The sequence below is a fragment of the Doryrhamphus excisus genome, chromosome 6, assembly GCF_030265055.1.
Source record: "Doryrhamphus excisus isolate RoL2022-K1 chromosome 6, RoL_Dexc_1.0, whole genome shotgun sequence".
Lineage (NCBI taxonomy): Eukaryota > Metazoa > Chordata > Actinopteri > Syngnathiformes > Syngnathidae > Doryrhamphus > Doryrhamphus excisus.
Window position 1 is genome coordinate 11,972,484 of NC_080471.1, and position 20,137 is coordinate 11,992,620.

At 39.7% G+C, this 20,137-nt stretch overlaps 1 protein-coding gene across 16 annotated transcripts in view; it reads right to left on the reverse strand.

Moving 5' to 3' along the window:
- shank3a (SH3 and multiple ankyrin repeat domains 3a) overlaps nucleotides 1-20,137 on the reverse strand; it is a 222,846-nt gene that overhangs the window by 179,550 nt on the left and 23,159 nt on the right. For 6 of the 16 annotated variants that reach the window (XR_009130085.1, XM_058074731.1, XM_058074736.1 and 3 more), the window contains exon 1: nucleotides 2,608-6,949. The exons of 1 other annotated variant lie outside the window; for it this stretch is intronic. Coding sequence is in view for 13 of the 15 variants with exons in the window: in XM_058074731.1 (XP_057930714.1) it covers nucleotides 2,608-2,741 (134 nt within the window). In the remaining 2 variants the exon portion in view is untranslated. Of the gene's footprint in view, nucleotides 1-2,607; nucleotides 6,950-20,137 lie in introns of those variants that run through there. 9 more of the 16 variants (XM_058074730.1, XM_058074729.1, XM_058074727.1 and 6 more) reach the window with 5 other exon arrangements.

A 20,137-nucleotide genomic window follows, 5' to 3' on the forward strand; every position in this document is an offset into this window, starting at 1 on the left:
ATGGGTATCTTCCACTTTCTCATTTTAAACTTGGAACAGTGCCCTTAAGCCCAGCAGAGAAACTAACAGACCATTAAAAAAATATATTAAAAAAAAGACTTATCTATCCTTTCCATGTGTCTCACAACACTCTAAGCTTCTATCGGCCTTTTAGAATTGACTTCCATCTTATCTACCATTGCACTGCCTGTTTTCTTACCCTCACACCATCAGGTAACTAAGTACAATGTCATTCATTCCATCCATTTTCTATGCTGTTTATCCTCATTAGGGTTGCAGGGGTATGCTGGAGTCTATCCCAGCAAGAGATCTTTTTGGAATGTGGGAGGAAACCAGAGTACCTGGAGAAAACCCATGCACACAAGGGGAAAAAAATGCAAACTCCACACAGAGATCCCCAACCCAGGTCTTCCTGATCTCCTGACTGTGTGGCCAATATGCTAACCACTCATCCACCATGCGGCCAGTCATTCATTCAATCATTCAAAACTGGAGAGCTGGTAGATTTTGTACAGTTACATACAAATGGTATACCTAAAACACACTACAGTTGTCCCTCATTTATGGGAGTTATTTGGTTCCAAACCTGACTGTGTTCAATGGATATAGGATATAGGATAGCAGCTGTCAGGCTGTACAACCAGCACTGCTCCCAATAGACTTCTACACCACTATGTACATCTGTGTAATACTTGCTTTTATAGTCAGTATAGTTACTCCAGACCCCATTCACTGTACAATATCTGATCAACCTCCATGTGCAATACTAAGGGCTCTAAATGCAATATACTAAGTTCTATGTGAAGTATTTCCATAATGCCTCATATTAACTCACTAGCAAGATCTCAGTGTATAGACTGGTCATATATCTCATCTCGTTTCATATTATCTACATACTGTATTGTATATAACTCTGGGAAAAACTGTTGATTTGGTTAATATGTGGGTTGTTTATATTGTTTATTTTTCTACATTGTGTATTTTGTACTGCTTAACTGATTCTGTACTCTTGCTGCTGTGCAATTCAAATTTCCCCACTGAGGGACGAATAAAGGCATATCTTATCTTATCTTATCCAATGTTAATAAATGGAATATTTTCATACATAATAGCAAACCTGTTTATAAATAAGGTATTAAGGTATTAACATTACTACATCCCTGTATAGATTAAATAATACCCCATAGTCACCTTTACGCTCATATTATCACATTGCAGCTCTTATGCTGCAGGGACTTGTATCAGACCAGCGTGCTAACAATCTAACCAGTTAGCCTCAAATGTATTTATTAATAATAATTAAGTTAAGAAGCCACAAACCTACCACTTCCACACGGAATGGGAGGAGAGTGCTTTTTTATTTTGGACTTAGCATGGCTGATTTCATGACTTAAAGGGATAGTTTTGGATTTTGGTTTTTTCCATGAAATTGTATGACATGCCCATCAGCAGTGTAGTCCATCAACAGTGACTTACCCCCTACTTCGTTGCTAAGGCCACTTAAGTAAAGCGTTTGGATTCTCAAAACAATATGCGTTCAAAAGAGTAATACATTTGCATCGCAAAATTCCTCCTCAAAAAAGGGTCCATTGTTGTGTACGTGTTCCACACTGTTAAAGACCTCTGCAACGCTAGAATCTTGCGCCGACTTTATCTGCTGTGAAACACTTGAATACTTGGATTATGTGGTACACAAAATTAATGTAGATTAAATACACTATGGTTGCTTCATCCAAAGTTGAGAGACAGCTGGATCTCATTTTTCTCACGCTTTTGGTGAGTGAACTGCATCTAAATTTAAGAGGTCTTTGTGATATTCACCCATGTCAATGACCCATCACACCTGATTTGCATCATTTCATCTTTCTTATGAGGAGCTAAGTAGCGCTTCCTCAGGTGAAGCACCTCATCAGCATGTTTTAACATTTGCTCAATGAACGCTCCTTGCCTTTGGCTGCCATGCTTTAATGAGCAAAAATGATTGTGTTGGCTCACATTTTAAGTTGAATCAAATAAAACCTAAACACACATTGCCTTTCAGCGCGGCAGTTCCTGTTTATTCACGCAGAGTCGGGGAAGAGCACAGCTGGCAATCAAGTTCACTTGTGGAGTTTGTGTGTGGGTCAGGAGAACGATCAGTGACTACAGAATGCTTGCTTGGCATGAGTCTGGAAATCACAATGAGAGGGGTTGCTTTATGTCATTTATTTGTTTAGAATTTGTCTGTCTCAAATTGCAAGTATAAAAAAAGGAAAGCAGAAACTCATTTCCTGTGATTAGTTTCAAAGGTATGCCTAAAATTGACAAAATATGTCTTCAAGCCTGACCAGAAATAAATAAAAACTATCATATATTTGAATGTGAAATGATTATTAATAAGAATATGTTGTGTGGAAGTTAATACAGAACGTATTCAAATGTGACACTAGCTATTTACATGATGTGTGTGATATTTACTAAAAGTGTGTATTAAAACAAACCACAACAAGTATAGTGTGTCAAAGACAACATACAACAAGAGTTGAAAGTCTATCATCCTCCAAGCTATCGTGTCGTAACAAACCAGCTTCTACACTAACCGCTACAGCAGCACAATACAACACGTACCACAGGGAAGCACTTCTTTCTGAATGGGTGAACACAGAGTCAATAAAGAGAAGAACCAAATACGTCCAGTGAAGTGAGGGTGAGACCTCAGTGTGAGAAGGTAAAGAGGTAATAGGATTATTATTGCTGACCATCTGGGCCCATTAGTCAACACATGGCACGGGACTATAAATAGACTATGGAGTGCTAATGCTGTTATTTGCTGATTGTATCAATGTCCAGGCTTTCAATGAAGCATGTTGTAGCACCGTCAAGGAGACGTAAATGGCTCAAGACCAATAAGGAGAAAACAACCCTTGGAATTCGCCACCAACCACTGGTAGCTGCAGAGGAAAACTTACAGAAAAAGAAAACTATGCAATCGACATTTTGATTTGTTGTAAAAGAAAGACATGTTGGTTTGCTAAGAAATTATACATATTTTAAGAAAAAAATGCATCTTAGCTTTGTGCGATAGGTGAATGCATTTTTCCAAAAGCGTTATTGTTTGTTTGTCATACCGTTGAAACTTTTTTGAAAAGTTTTTTATAAAATATTTCAACTAAATTTTGACTAAAATTATGCTATTTTTTAAGTAAAAAATGTGACTTTCACATTAGATTACAACCTTTTTCTCTCAATATTTTAACTTTATTCTTGTAAAATTACTGCAGACTTTTCAATTTTCTGAGTTTTTCTTTTATTTTTCTTGTTAAATTATACAGTATTTTTCATATGTGCCAAAGGCCATTAAAAAAAAAAACAGCCACAGACCGCAAATGGCCGCTGGGCTGCACAATGGACACCCTCGAGCTAGACATAATGAGACTGACAATGAGAGACTGAAACTACTGAGAATGAGAATTACAGAGAATCACAGACATGACATGAATAGAGACTGGTAGACACAGACTGAAAATCAACAGCCTGAAAATGAGAATGTGGGCCTCAGAAAGAGAATGAGAGACTATGAAACTGTGATTGAAAACGGTTGACTTTGAGACAGAGACTTTAAATGACAGAAACAGAGTGAGACTGAACATGAAAGAGCGCAACTTAAAATCAGAGACTGAGACTGATACTGTAAATGAGGCTGAGTGCGTAAGACTGAAACGAGTGACGAATGAGACACAGACTGACTAAAAAGACTGAAAGACAGAATGAGACTGGGGCATGTGGTATCCATTATGATACTGAGAATAAGACTCACTGAGAATGAGACTCACTGAATGTCAGGAGACTAAGCGAGTGAGACAGACTGATAATGAGACTGAAATGAGAACCAACAGACTGCGGCTGATACCCCGAGACAAATTGAGAATTAGACAATATGATGCTTAATTACACTGAGACTGACAATGATAGAGAGAGAGTGAGAGATGGATGATAAGGATGAAGATGAGGATGGCATGAGATATACATACTGTATTGACCCAAATGTAAAATAGCCCCGAATTTAAGACTCTTAAGGCTCTTACAATTGGCATCATGACTCCTCAGTTGTTTGCTACTGGCTAACAACCTCTGAAACACATTTTTTTCCCAGGAGGCCTTTGTGTTACGACTACATCACTACAGGTCACACAGGTGTGTGTCAGTGACAGGAAAAAAAGAGCTGACATAGAGCTTATCGCTATAGGTTTTGTGCATTTATGAGAATCGGGTGGTGTCCCAATTCTCCTTAAATTGAGGGGTAAGTGTTAAGGGGTATACGGCCCTAAAAATCAAGTGCAGCCAGTCACCACATTTAAAATGAAGAAGTAGGAGGAACTACAACACCCGCTGACAAGAAGTTTGACTAGAAATAGAACCACTTGTTACTCCACATAAATACTTGCCATGTTTTGTATTGTTGTTTTTATTATATATGTTATAAGTAGCCACCTAACATGGATATCTGACTTCACTGTAATGTACTGCATTTCATAATGATTAGACAATGATTAGATTAGCCTTTTAATTGTAAGTTATATTTTTAAATTGCTAGCACGGGCAATAAACATGATTTTCAGTTGTACTATATTCTTATAGGATCTTGCAATTTATTTTTTGAGGGAAGCTTCAGCAGCCACGCAACGCTCACGTCCATCATATTGTCACATGTCAAGAAATATCCAGCGTTCATAAAAATGAGCAAAAGCCTTAAATATGTATATCTTATCAGCTCCCTGTCACAACATCACATGTACACACCCTCTCACTGTAGCTTTGTACACTGTACACACTGTTTAAATTAAACAATTAATGCTTAGGTAATCGACAGCCCAGATGTCCATCATCTCAGGCCTGTTTGAAACAAATGGAGAAGACCTACTGTGAGGAAGGCACTTGATCTAAAACACTGCTAGAGTATTTGGTGTGTATGTGTGTGTGTGCGTGCGGCAAAGTCAAATGTCAACTGCCTCCATAGGAATGAGATAAGGGCCACACACAGGGAATGGCAAGTGTGAGCTTAAGCACAGAGCAACGCTCACAAAAAAAGCACTTGATGTGCATATTGCTCGTTATAAACAAGTATCTGTTACAGATAATGCATTTTTGCCAGATACCAGTATGAAACGAGTACATTTCGTCATTATCCGTATTCGTGTTTAAAGAAAATGCTCATTATATATTCACTATTCACGCTCTGTGATTGGCCAGTCACATAAATGAATACTTGATTGCTGTTGCTAAGACCAGTTATTGGGATTGGGGCAATCACTTTTTTATTCATTAATTCATTCATTCATTCTCTAAAGCTTATCCTCACAAGGGTGCTGGAGCCTATCCCAGCTGTCTTCGGGCAAGAGGTGGGATGCACCCTGGACTGGTCACCAGCCAATCACAGGGCACATATAGACAAACAACCATTCTTCTTCTTCTTCTTAATTTATTTCAGACATGCATACTATGTTACATTATTGTTTCTCACATATACACTTACATTACAATATATATACATACATACACAACACCTCATTACTACATATGTCTGAAAAGGAGCAGGAAGAAGCAAAGCTTATTAAATCCTACCCCTTCTCCACGCCATAGCAGTTATCAATTCAATAAGTGATTTTTTCCCACACATATAATCACAGAATCTTACATAAGACAAAACAACAAAAGTAGAGTGGGAACATCGGACACACCCACACTCACATTCATACCTATGGACACTTTGGAGTCACCAATTAACCTAGCATGTTTTTGGAATGTGGGAGGAAACCGGAGTACCCGGAGAAAACCCACGCATGCACTGGGAAAACATGCAAACTCCACACAGAGATGCTCGAGGGTGCAATTGAACTCGTGTCTCCGAGCCGTGTGGCCTGCGCGCTAACCACTCGTACGCCTTGCAGCCATCACTTTTTCACACAGGATTTTTTTTCTCCCTTAATAATAAAAAGAAAAACATTTGAAAACTGCATTTTGTGTTAAGTTGTGTTGCCATTGCCTAATATTTCCATTTGATTGGTAATCGGAAACAAAAGAAATTAAGTGTGACAACATTTTTAATGCAGAAAATCATCAGAAAACTATTTCACACTAATGTATATTTGCTAAGCATATCTTGACCTACATTGGTGTCATCTGCATCCTTTAATTTTCTACATAGGGGCCATCATACCTGAACACACCTGCACTATATATGTCAAACAAAGCGTTTGGTTAAAAAATATCCCTTTTACTGCCGTCCATTTCTGTTGATCAAACGGTAAAGTGTAAATGACACTGGCACAGCTGTAACTTACACAACTGCAAAATAAACAGTTTAATCCTTCGCAGCAGCATTAAAGTTGCACTAGAGCATTTTTGGGCCACATGGAATAATGACACTAGGCAGTAAAACGATGTAATGTGAAACACATATCCACCTGTCATATTACAAGCGCCAATAAAATTGAGCAAACCAGCGGACAAGGCACAGGAGATTTCTCCCAAATAGCCTCCTGTGTCTCACAGCTGCCGCAACCTGAAGTGAATGTGATGTAAAATAAATAAATAAACACTTGTAGGAAGTCAACATCAAGACACAAGAAAGTGCAATGCATGTGTCAGCGTACGAGCACTGAGGGAGAGCTAATCATGTGGAATGTGTTATTGCTATCCTAATTAGCTCCAGTGCCTCGTGACAGGACACTGCAATATGTTCATCTGGCTATCATTTTGACAATGTGATCATCGTGTCGAACTTAATTACAGTGGATAGCCATTCAGCATTCAAATTAATTGTTGGAAAAATAAAGAGTTATCAACATTTGTCTCTAGAAATTTGTGTTTTATTAATTTCATGTCTTAATATTATGACTTGTTAACTTTTTTTTTTATTTTTGTTGACCAGGCGCAGGGCATGTGTGCCGCACCCATGCTGATATGCTGGAGCCCATCCCAGCTGTTTTTAGGTGAGACGCGGGGTAGCGAGTAGATGTTCATTCATTCATTTTCTACTGCTTATCCTCACGAGGGTCGCGGGGGTGCTGGAGCCTATCCCAGCTGTCTTCGGGCGAGAGGCGGGGTACACCCTGGACTGGTGGCCAGCCAATCACAGGGCACATATAGACAAACAACCATTCACACTCACATTCATACCTATGGACAATTTGGAGTCACCAATTAACCTAGCATGTTTTTGGAATGTGGGAGGAAACCGGAGTACCCGGAGAAAACCCACGCATGCACAGGGAGAACATGCAAACTCCACACAGAGATGGCCGAGGGTGGAATGGAACTCGGGTCTCCTAGATGTGAGGCCTGCGCGCTAACCACTCGTACACCGTGCAGCCTGCGAGTAGATGTATTTATTTATTTATTGCCATGATTTGAGGTTAATTTTGATTCAGAACTGCTCCGGATGATGTCGTGGTGTAGAAGTTTGGAGCTGTCTGAATCCTTTGTCACCAAGCCATTCCAGTTAGGCTCCTTCCATTTGGCTGAGCGGCAACTTTACAAGCACTGCGGATCACCAGTGGAAGTTACTAATATTCAAAGTTACTAGCAGAAATGAAAGCAAAGCTTATCTGTAACGATGTATTCAAAGATAGAGTAAATGGGTGTCTTGCTTTATTGTGGCAACCTGGCAGTTATGCCTACTGTTAGAGTGTATTTTTTGTAAATAGATGGCTTGGTAACGATGTTGCGCTTGGCACAGGGGAGAGCAGTTTGAATCCCAGGCGGGGCTGAATGGCAATGTACAGAAACATTTTACGATTATTATGTTTTTCACACTGGCCCTCACAGTGTCTTCCGGCTCTGGGCCAGGTATGAAATGCAGCGGCCAAAACTGGTTGTATGACAATAAATAATGTAAAAATGTAACTTGCCTGTATGAGAGCCACGTTTTGATCATTCCTATTTTCTGTGGGACAAGTGCAATTGTTTGCAAAGAGTCAATTTTGCAAGTGTTTATGAAACTATGTTTGCTGCCCTTTCCATTTATAACACATTATCATTGCCATACTGTATGAAAAGTGACAAGTGGTGCTAAAGAGGTACAGCTCAAACCCATTTCCTACCTGCTTTCAAACTCAAGTGGCAAAGTTAGTAAAATACTAATGTACACGAATCCTCCAGAGATTATTTTTCAGTGCACTGGACTGTATTAAGATGAGTGCTAGAGGGGATAATGGGTGCCAAGTGTTGCCATGAGAAGCAGGGGAGGGAGGATAGAAGATCCTACTTTACTTTCAAGCCTTGTCTTTATGAAAAATTAACTCTGACACTTCGGAAATCGAAAATCATGGCTCTGTGAGTGTGTGCGTACAGCCGTACTTGTGTGGGAGAATGCATGCATGAGTGTGTCTTTAAGGGTTTGAATACATTTATTTAGATGCTGATAACTCTGGAATAACATGAAAGCGGACTACAGTCAACTACATGAACCCGTGCACATGTTAAAGGCTGGAAGACCTGTATGTTAATAACACCAATAATGACAACAACTTATTCAGGACAATGCTTCTTAGAGTCTCAATCTACCACTTGGTATCTCCCACGGCACCACAATGAGCACGAGTGACCTTGAATGCTGCTAGGTATTTCTCTGATTAAATATTACATATTACCCGTATGACAGTCAGCCATAATGAGAAATATAATGCGGTTTAAAATGAATAATGACAATACGCACAATACTCTCTCTGGTGGCTTGTTGTAATTGAAATGATCGAAATGCTTAGCATGTCCCATATTAGCAGCGTTGGGGTTATCTCGGGATTTCCTGCTAACTGGTGGCTCCATTAACAGACAGATGAGTGTGTGAGAGGCTGCCATCTTGGCAGCATGACCTCATCAATTGATGTGTGATATGGCGAAGCCGCGCTCACGTCCATTGAGACCAAAACGGGGAGCGCTAACACGCAGATGAGGACTGATCTTGTCCTCTGTGTCGCCTTGGCAGAAGCAACCACTGGCCATTCTGGGACCCCCCACCCCCACCCCCACCCCTCCCCTACAATTCAACTCTTTCTCCTCATGTCTCCATCACTCAAGACCTATGCTGGACTGTTTCCCAGCATGCTTTGGAATCAAACCCATTTAGACTTTTGTTTGAGCTAAAGGCTGTGATTCTTGGATGCAAATTGTTTACTGAGTATTTTTACTTTTAGAACTCACTGTCCTTGGACAACCCCTCCCCTTCAAGACCTTGTTTTTTGTGTCTTAGTAGCCACCTCCTTGCCTGCTGTGTTCTTTGTAGTTGTAATAAACTCATTTGAATTTCAGTAGGGTGGCACGGTGGACGAGTGGCTAGCGCGCAGACCTCACAGCTAGGAGGACCAGGGTTCGATTCCACCCTCGATTCCAACTCTGTGTGGAGTTTGCATGTTCTCCCCGTGCGTGGGGGGGGGTTTCTCCGGGTACTCCGGTTTCCTCCCACATTCCAAAACCATGCTAGGTTAATTGGTGACTCTAAATTTTCCATAGGTATGAATGTGAGTGTGAATGGTTGTTTGTCTATATGTGCCCTGTGATTGGCTGGCGACCAGTCCAGGGTGTACAACGCCTCTCGCCCGAAGACAGCTGGGATAGGCTCCAGCACCCCCGCGACCCTCATGAGGAAAAAGCGGTAGAAAATGAATGAATTTCAGTACTGTGAAACATTTTTTGGCTAACAGGATTTGTTTTAATACAAGCCCTTTTGACATAGTAAGCAAATTAGAACCAAAACATTAGAATTTGGCGAGGTGATTTGGTGATTTCTTTCCCCCCACAAGTGATCAAGGTTGTACATATGGCAAGTAGGAGTGTGACAATATCTCAATATAACGATATTTTATCTCCAAATCGTTTATCGATATGCGCCCGCCAGGTATCAATACCGTTGAGTTACATACAGGTGCGGTGGGAATGTCAGCAGACAGAGAGGACACACAACAGGAGAGAACATGGCGGACGTGAACGAAAACAGACACTGAAGGACGCACCGGCATCCAGCAGACCATCATAGTGGCTTGTCCTCACAAACCACCAACTAGAACCTTTCTGGACTTCAACAAATTGGCAAAAAAAACTCCACACAGAGATGCCCGAGTGGAGATTCGAACCCAGGTCTTCCCGATCTCCTGATTGTGTGGCCAACATAGGCCAGCATGTGGCATTTTACACCAGTGTTACACAGGAATGGTGTCACTGTTTATAAAATAAGCTATACGTTTGTTACGGAAATGTTGCACTACAATAAGAAAGACACTCGTTTACAGGAATGTTGTAATAAAAGTTAAAAGCAGTTGCAGTTCTGCATATTGTATTTGTATATAACTCTGGGTAAAACTGTTGATTTTGTTAATACTTGGGTTGTTTATATTGTCTATTTTTCTATATTGTGTATTTTGTACTGCTTAACTGATTCTGTACTCTTGCTGCTGTGCAATGCAAATTTCCCCACTGAGGGACGAATAAAGGCATATCTTATCTTATTTTAAAAGATTGTGTTAAAGTGATGGTGGTTAAAAAACATTTTTTATGTTTCATTTTAAAATGTCTGTTTCTCTCTTTAATACTAGTATCATCGATCATCGTAGATTGATTTCCTGCACTGTATCGCCATATGATGAGATAATTATCATGTATCGTATCATATCATATCATGAGGTATCCATATGTTCTCACTCCTAATGGCAATCCTATAGCTCAAACCTAAAACCTTTGTGTCTGTGTGTGTGTATTTTATGCTGCCCTCACCTTAACATATAAATCACACAAATGGATGAACACAAGCTATGTGGTAATTGCGGCAAGGTGATTCCCTCAGTGTACTGTTTCAAGCATGTAAATGAAGTGGGATCATTGTTATTGATTGGTGAACGCCTGTTTTGGCAGAGTGATGGTCCTCAAGATGAGTGTCTGGGGCTATTGATTATTTTTGGTAGGCTCAATAGAAACAAGGAGAAGATAACAAGACAAACACACTGATCACAGAAAAAAAACAACATGACTCAAAACAGTCAGAACAGCTCAATAATTGCATGATTAAGGATGTTCGCTTGAACATTTCATAGAACGAAAACAACAATAAAAGGTTTTATGAGGAAGTGTAAAATGGAGAGTGAAGAGTGCTGTAGGGAAAGATCATATATTGAATATCATTTACTGAATATAAGATGATTACTCTTTTGGCAAATGTATTTTTTAAATACGAAACCTTTTCTTTAAATCCTAATTAAATTTGTGTGTGAAATATCAACTCGTGTATAAGATCTTTATCAGACTATCAGAATGGTTTGATAATTCTGCTTCACATTGAAATTGTCTTCATAGCTACTTTTTTTTGCTAACTTGCGAACCTCTAACACCATTTAAAGGGGAACTGTACTTTTTGTAAAAAGTTTGCCCATCATTCACAATCCTTATGTAAAACGTGAACATATATTTGTTTCCCTTTTCTTTGCATTCTAGAATAAGAAAAGAAGTTAATAGGAGCTAGTTAACAATGGATGTCATGGGAAGTAGGCCTACCTATTTTGATGCTGGAGTTCCAGCAAAAGAAAAATATTTTAATCTGTCAACGACATTTCACAATGGGCTGTGTTGTGAACAAGGGCCAGAATGCAGCTCGACTAGCCGACAAACTGAAGCCTGACGCCTTTCCAATGTTGGTCTACATCTGACCACCTAGTCATCGACTTGTTCTGGAAAAGTCATAAGTAAGCACAAGCAGTAACAGTTTACAGTGCCCTAACTGTGTTTGTTTTGTGTAAGTAACGGAACAAAAGCGGTTCTCTGTGTAGCATTATTATGTAGTGTGTATACAGGGAGCGGGGTTACTTGTAGCCATTTCCCACCCCAATCAGTGAGTCTACCCGAGTTTTCACTGGCAGTCCCGCAAAAAATGTGTAATGACCACATTACAGGTTACTGATGCTGTAAAAAAAAAACAATGTTAAAATGCTAAAGCTACTACGATTGATAAGACGTCTTGAAATAACCTCTTTTCTTGAGAAACTTCACACTGTCTAGTCTCCATTTCTTTCTTCTTTCTTTCTTAATTTAGTTCAGACATGCATACTATGTTACATTATTGTTTCTCACCTATACATTTACAATACAATACACTTATAATATCTATATATATATATATACATATACATACATACACACACAACACCTCATTACTATACATGTCTGAAAAGGAGCAGGAAGAAGCAAAGCTTATTAAATCCTACCCCCTTTTCCACGCCAGAGCAGTTACCAATTCAATAAGTGATTTTTTTCCACACATATAATCACAGAATCTTACATAAGACAAAACAACAAAAGAAGAGTGGGAACATCGGACACCCCAGCAAAACCCCAGGACATTGCCAAAGCACACCACCAACCCCGCCAGCCAACCCACCTGGCCCCGACCCCCCCTGAGCCCCTGAGTGCACCCACCTAGTGCCCAGCACCCCCCACTGCCCTCCAATAAGAAGCCATTTTGGCTGGACCCACAAGTATGTGTAATCCCTGGGCGGGCCTACATTTGGATGGATTTCCAGATGGGATTCTGGATCCAACACATATGACTGTATGTTAGAAGTAGACATTTTAAAATGATCAATCGCCGTTTATAATCAACTCCTATACTGTTTATCAGTTATCAATTTATAATTGATATTATTATATTAATACAAAGGGCCGAACAATTAGCATAATAGGTCCCCTTTAATGCACTGTATTAACTATACATTATATGCAATGGAGAAAATAAATGTGGAAATAAACATGAAGAATTCAGGAGATGAACTGAAACTTGGAAGTGTAGAATGAAGTGGGAAACCAATCACATCTCCTGGCTTTAAACAAATCCTAGTGTCCTCTACTTTTAATCCAGCATCAACTGTTCCCACGTCCCTCGCCTGCTGCCGGCATGGAATGTGTGTACTGCTGGGTGAACAGAACACACAAAACAACTGACAAACAGAAGACCTGTTCTCAAAGCAAAGAGAGCCAAGTGAATCACTGACTGGCCTGTCTGTTTTATGGGAGAATGTCAATGTTCAAGGCGTGATGTCGCCTCACTTCATACTGATTTACTGGCAGCTTGAAATAATTGATATTTATCTATTTTATCTACCATGGTAAGTGGAAAAGTCATAGGAAATAAAATAAGAATTTAAAAGAGCTTAGGGCAGGGGTCTCAAACTCAATTTACTTGGGGGCCACTGGAGCTAGGGTCTGGGTGAGACTGGGCCGCATCAGGTTTTCCAAAAAAAAAAAGCATTTATTAAAAACAGAAAAATGAATAAACTTTGCTTTGGTTACGATTTTCTACAAGAAAAGCTCTGATAAAACATTACACTGTTCTCAAATATCTTAATTTTTATTTTTCTACACAAAATAAGATGAACAATAAATAAACAAATCAAGAATAAAGAAAATCAATCAATCAGTAATAAATAAATATAATAATAATAATAAAACGGCAAATATTAAAAACTTAAGAAACCACATATAGTTGGTGGGTAGACAATTTTTTTTTTTCAGATTAAAATTAACAAAGCATTATTAGAGCCTTGTAGACATGCCAAAATACGACTATAGTCACATTTATACTCTTTTTATTTACAACATATTGCGCAACTGCAGGGTCTTGAGACACACGCTAACTCGCAAACTAGAGAGCTAGCGACCTAAACGGTAGCCTTCAAGTTATTTCCTTTAAACTTAAATAGCCAAAAACTTACCACTTCCACACGGATAGGGAAGATAACTATTAACAGTTATTTAACCTTTAACATGAACATTAATCAAACGTAATATTTTTTTCTGGGTACATGATACCATACAGCATCCATATCAAACTTGCGCGGGCTGCACTAACATTAAACTGGCCGCGTGTTTGAGACCCCTGGCTTAGGGTTTAGTAAGGATGTCAGTTTACGTATATCGGCATAAAAATGTTCTGTGCCAAAAATGCTATAGACACAAGGAATGACAAGGGATGGCATTCTCCACAGAGCAACAAGCTCAATATGTTGGTCGGAAATTATGTGCAGGTTTCGCTTTCAAATTGTAAATATGTAATTTGCTATTTCTGTAAAAAGTATTACATTTTGCTCTGTGTGTGTAGTAATGCAGGTGCACCTAAATAGTAGCGCTGACTATGAATGAGAAACAGTTACTGCTGAGCGCACTTTTCAGCGACAGCAAAGCAGCTTCGGAGCAACAAAACAGAAACAGAAAACCAAACCACCGACGTGAAATGTGGAACATAAAGTGTAGTGCTGGTGCAGCAAGGGGAATAAAATGTCATCAATACTTGACATCTAATATGGCACCTCAGGGCGAATCACTCAAGAGTAACACATAGAGTTTTGGTTGTATTACAGTTTTACTGGCATATAGCAGTATTTATCTTATATTTATCTTATTTATCTTATTTTATTATTATTTATAGTTTATTTGCTAAATACTTCAAGTAGAAGAAGCATAATGTGTTGTGTGTTGTGGTTAATATTGAAAGACAATATCACACATCTCTAGCTAACATTTGGGGCATATTGAAAAAATAAAAGGGTGTACCCCACCTCTCACCCGAAGACAGCTGGGATAGGCTCCAGCACGCCCGGGACCCTCATGAGGATAAGCAGTAGAAAATGAATGAATGAATAAATGAAAATAACAAAAGTATTTAATATTTCTACTGAATACGGTGCTTTGCACAAACTGGCTCATTTGTCTCTTGCGTGAGCTGCAGCGTTTCCAATAGCAACCCCAGTTTTGGTGGTTGAGAACAGCTGGTGGTGTTAATAAATTGGGATACTTTGTTCCTGTGTGTGTGTGTGTGTGTGTGTGTGTGTAGGGGGAGGTGCTGTGCGTGTGTGTGTTTACACTGTGCAGCGGAATAGATAAGTGTGGGGCTCAGGCTTCAGCCATGCAGAACACAACAACAGCAATCAAACAAGAGTTAAAAACCAACCACCATGACTCCAAACTATGAAGACCCATGCTATCAAACACCCCGTTTCACCCTGTTTCAGTCTCTGGTCCACCATTAAGGATTTTCTACCAGACCGTGCAAGCATGAAGGAAGAAAACGCTCAATGATAGACAATGTGTGATCCGAGGGTTAATTAAAAATCATTCACCGGTGGCTGTCACAAAACGTCTCCATTCCACTCATTTTGCATGTTGAGTTCCACTGCTTAGAAAAACACATGGTGCTATGTATATGTATGATGCTATATTCATGGCCTGGCAGGTCTGAGAACACTGTAACTTCACTCTAGCTGTTTGCTCTTTTTCCCTACAGAGGAAACGCCATTATCCTTTCCACTTAACCTATAAGCTCTGGTTAAAGGGCACCATGGAAATGACAACAGTACTCCCCAAGCCAATAAAGATGTGCTGCCTGAAGAGAATTTTATCTCATAATTAGAAATAATTATGCCTCCTCTGTTAGGGTGAACCTTTTGTGAAGGTGTTCACAGCTCTTGGTGGAGTTTAACTTTGAGAGTTTACTCAATATTTCTGAAAGAGACAAAGCCTGGCTGAATCACACAAACAGACTGTACTCCAGCAGCACTATGGGGTAGATTACAAAGACAACCATAGCAATGATGATAATGGAAATGGAGTGTACTCGTAATCAACCGTGGAACGTGCTTTGATTAAACTCATTGTTACTTATGGTGACTCCAGCTGATTAATAATTAAAGCAATCAAGTTGATGTGTCTACCTGCAATAGGATCAAAGTCATGCTTATGGATGATATCTAATACTGTATATGACACACTCTCCTAAAGTTGAACAATTTTTGCAGTGTTAAGACACCATTACATCATACAAACATGTTCAAATTAGGGATGCCGAATGATTACAAATTTTAATAAGATTAATCTTTTTTTTTTTACTAAGTAATCATGATTAATCACCATTAACTACTGGACTGGGTGAAATATATTTGAATATTGTAACAGGTCCAAATGAACTCATTCATTCATTTTCTACCGCTTTTTCCTCACGAGGGTTGCGGGGGTGCTGGAGCCTATCCCAGCTGTCTTCGGGCGTGAGGCGGGGTACAGCCTGGACTGGTGGCCAGCCAATCACAGGGCACATATAGACAAACAACCATTCACACTCACATTCATACCTATGGACAATTTAGAGTCGCCAATTAACCTAGCATGTTTTTGGAATGTGGGAGGAAACCGGAGTACCCGGAGAAAACCCACGCATGCACGGGGAGAACATGCAAACTCTACACATGGCCAAGGGTGAAGGGTGGAATTGAACCCTGGTCTCCTAGCTGTGAGGTCTGCGCGCTAACCACTCGACCATCCAAATGAACTGACTATGTCAATCAAGCTAAAAGATAGCACCACAGGTCTAGAAATCTATTTATAACATCTATAACATTAGAATCACACTTTAAACTGTTATTATGGGCAATGAGGAGTGTTTACAGACATCACATCATTTAAGGTAAATTAAATCTGTCCATCTGAATAACCCTATAGGGGGATGTCGGGAGCTGTCATCAGGGCGCAAGAAGCTTTCACTTTAATCGAGACCTACCCACTTATACACATTTATAGTACTCAACATGCAATTTGACTCTTAAATACGCTTGCATGGTCTCCATTGTGTTGCATTTTCCTGGTTTCAGTTCCAAGTTCAGTCTATACAGATTGCACAAAAAATGTCCAGTTAGCTTGAGTTTTGGAAGGTATCTCTTCCAACTGCTCCCCCACTGAATATTTAGATGCAAATGTAGCATGCTGCGTGTCAAAATGCTGCATCGTATTTGACCGTTTCCTCCATGAAATTTTTATCTCTGCATATCAGACATACTGCCAAACCTGCTGTCTCCACAAAGGCGAATTCCTCTGTCCATTTATGTTGAATATACAGTACTCCTCATCTTTATTTCTTTCTTTCTTTTTGCCATCTTCTTTGGCAAAAGTGTTTGTGCTAGCTAAGCGTGTAGTTCATCGTGTAGTGGTTAGCGTTCTGGACTTTGGAGTCGACGCCTCGATTTCGAATCATCAGGAATGAAAGCCATCTGGAATTTAAAGGGCTCAAGCCAAAAATCAGTATGTGGATCAGAAAGATCTGCGGAAGCGACTCCGTAATCAGGAAAAAGCCGACAGAAAAATGAACAAGTTCACTCAACAGCCCGGTAGTCTACCACATTAGCTAATTATAATTGTGTATTGGCATCTAACCAGAAACTACTGAAAGGACAGCCATTGCCAGTAGAAAATGGACAGATTAAAATTCACAACATTGTTTTAATTTTTTTTTAAAACCGCCCCTGTTCTATGTATTGTTTAAAAATGTTGGTTCAAGAGTTTATTTTGATATTTCAAAATAACACATTTTAAAGCTGTAATTATAGTAACCGTGATATTTTTGCCCAAGGTTATCACACGGTCAGAATCTCATACCTGCCCATGTGTAGATGTGCGCTCATGTCTGTGTGAAGGCAAGTGAACATTCTGTTCTCTGCCGTCAAAGACCAGTCTTAAACGAGCAGTTAAAGGCTGTGCTTCCTCATTAGCCTCATTCGGCTGAACCCTTGTTTTGCTAATTGACATAAAAACAAACGCTTGCTCATGAAAGAGAAGCTGCCAATTACCTAATTTTCACACCCCCCCTATGTTAGTTCTCTTGTGTGGGTTTGTGTGCTATATGAGCAGATGGGTGAATCAAGCTGTGCACAGCTCCTCCTGTGTGTTTGCAATTCAGGGTAGTTTCTACACAAGTGTCCTGTATTATTACAGACACATACTAGGGATGGAATGTATATTTGTCAGTTTTAAGGTCACGATAAAACTGCTTACTCAGGGCTTTGGATGAATCCCAACTGGACTGTTCAGATTGTCTTATAAGACGTTTTTTTGCGTCTCATCCAAGAAGGCTTCATCGGTTAATGCTCTAGGTGGGACTAGGTGGGATAACTCCAGTCTGACTAGATAGGACAGCTTCTAGTGTAGAGTTCCAAGCGGATCTGTCTTGTTTGTGACATAAAAATTTGTATTCCTCTCTCCGACAGTGTCTACACCTTCCTACCCCCCCCACCCGTGATAGTACAGAGCTTTCTTATCTAGTTAGACTAGAGTTGTCCCACCTAGTCATCTCCATCTTGACTGAACAATGATGGCACACTGCTTTCATCTTATTCACTTGTCTTTGTCCATATTTCAATGAAAAGCTTCCCAAGACTTTGACAAGAGGGTTTTCTAACTAGGTTCTTAATACGCCATGTGCAGGTTTGGCCGCCAAGACAGTAACACAAATCATTGTATTGTCAGATTTACAACTTGGGGACTTTTGGGGACAATTTCTCAAACACGACTAGTGACAAATCTAGTGACTTTTTCTGGCATCCTTGGAGAGTTTCTGGTATTTAGGGACGTAAAAGTGAAAGCACATATTGTCATGCAGTTTCTGTTCTCACTGAGCAGCAGCAGGTGCTGCTGAGAGGTCCTCCCCACTCTAAAGCTGTCACAAGTGGTCCGTGTGCACTCAGCTCCCACGGTACACAGAGCATAGGTTGCTGTTGGTCGCTGTGAGAATGATGAGAGTGGCGATAACGATGACAGGGGCGACAATAACATTTATGTGTAGGCCATAAATCATATGAAAATTGGCTCAACTCTAATCTGTTTGAATAAAAACTAAATATTGAACTATATTCTGATGCTTTTTACGACCTGATTTGACCTATTAGTGACATCAAATACAGCATGGGATCCTTAAAAACTGCTACCAACAGCAAACAGCTTTAAAAAGCCATATATTTAAAAGGCAATTATTTGTGATGGTAGTATCAACTCTTCTACAACTTTCAGTTTATTCTAGTTACTTTATGCTTATTTGTTTTATTTTAGATTGTGTTCCTATAATGTGCCGTTTGCAGGCCCATGAAAAATGGCTTGTGAGCTGCACTTTGGACATCGCTGGTTTACATATTTCACAGTGAAGGGGGAGTGTTAACAAATGAGTGCGTCCACTTTGTGTTTTCGTAGCACTATCACTAAACAATTCCCGCTATAGGCACAGCGGTGCACACACTGGGTTGAGGCAGTGCTTTCATGGCAAGCCTCTCATAAGGGTTTGTTGGTTACAGAGTAAATGCATGAAAAAAAACAATTCCTAACTTTCTATTTTAAATGTGTGATGTGCAGGAATTCGGAATGTTGCGATATACAGAAACGAAAAAAAAAAGTTTTCATCACAGAGAGCAGTCAATTCCAGTCAACATAATGTAGCTTGTTAGCTACGTCAGTTAGTCTTATGCACGTGCAGCTTTAACGGCTGAGGCGTCAACGTGAGAATTGCCAATGTGAAAAAAAGTTATAGGAGACTTGTAGATTTATATAGAGATGCTCAGAAATTTTACTGTAGTTTGATTCACATTGTTCTAGAAATAAACTTCTTAAATCCGCTGTATAACACACCTACACATGTAGAACAGGGCTCAACAATAACGATGTACCGATGGCCCGGGGCAAGTTAAAACAAAATTCGGGCAAGTAAATCCAATCAGTGATATTCCCGTCGGGCAAGTGCACTTTGGCATGCCATACTGCCAAGAGTTTTTTTTTTTAAGCGGTTCTTGTTGGGTGTTGGTAAAACACGGACTGCGTAATTCCGGTGGTAATTTGCAAAGCAATCCTTGCAAATCTTGAAATGGACCAATCGGAATCGTTTATTTAGACCGCGGTCCGTAATCTACAGTCCGCATTTTACCCACACCCGTTCTTGTTCGCGATCAACCAATCAGCGATCGTTTGACTACGAAAACATCCATCATGGCGGCGCTGCCAACATCGTCTAATTCTGAAGGAAACAGCAAAAAGTGATGAACCAGTGCCTCCTAAACAAGTATTTTATTAGCGGCAGCAAATCAAATGATGGAACAGGTGAGTGAATCACATTGCTGTGACAATTTGAAGTGGTCACAATGAAACACCGCCCATTAGATCCAATACCAAGTGCTGATTTTGCACAAACTACAAAATCTAGCGCTTCCATTTCTGTGTATTTTTCTCACCTTCGCTTCACAAATTATTGTTTGACCATTGAGCTTTTTTTCTGGATTAAAAACACTTTACTAGTACACAAATGTGTCTAATCAATAAT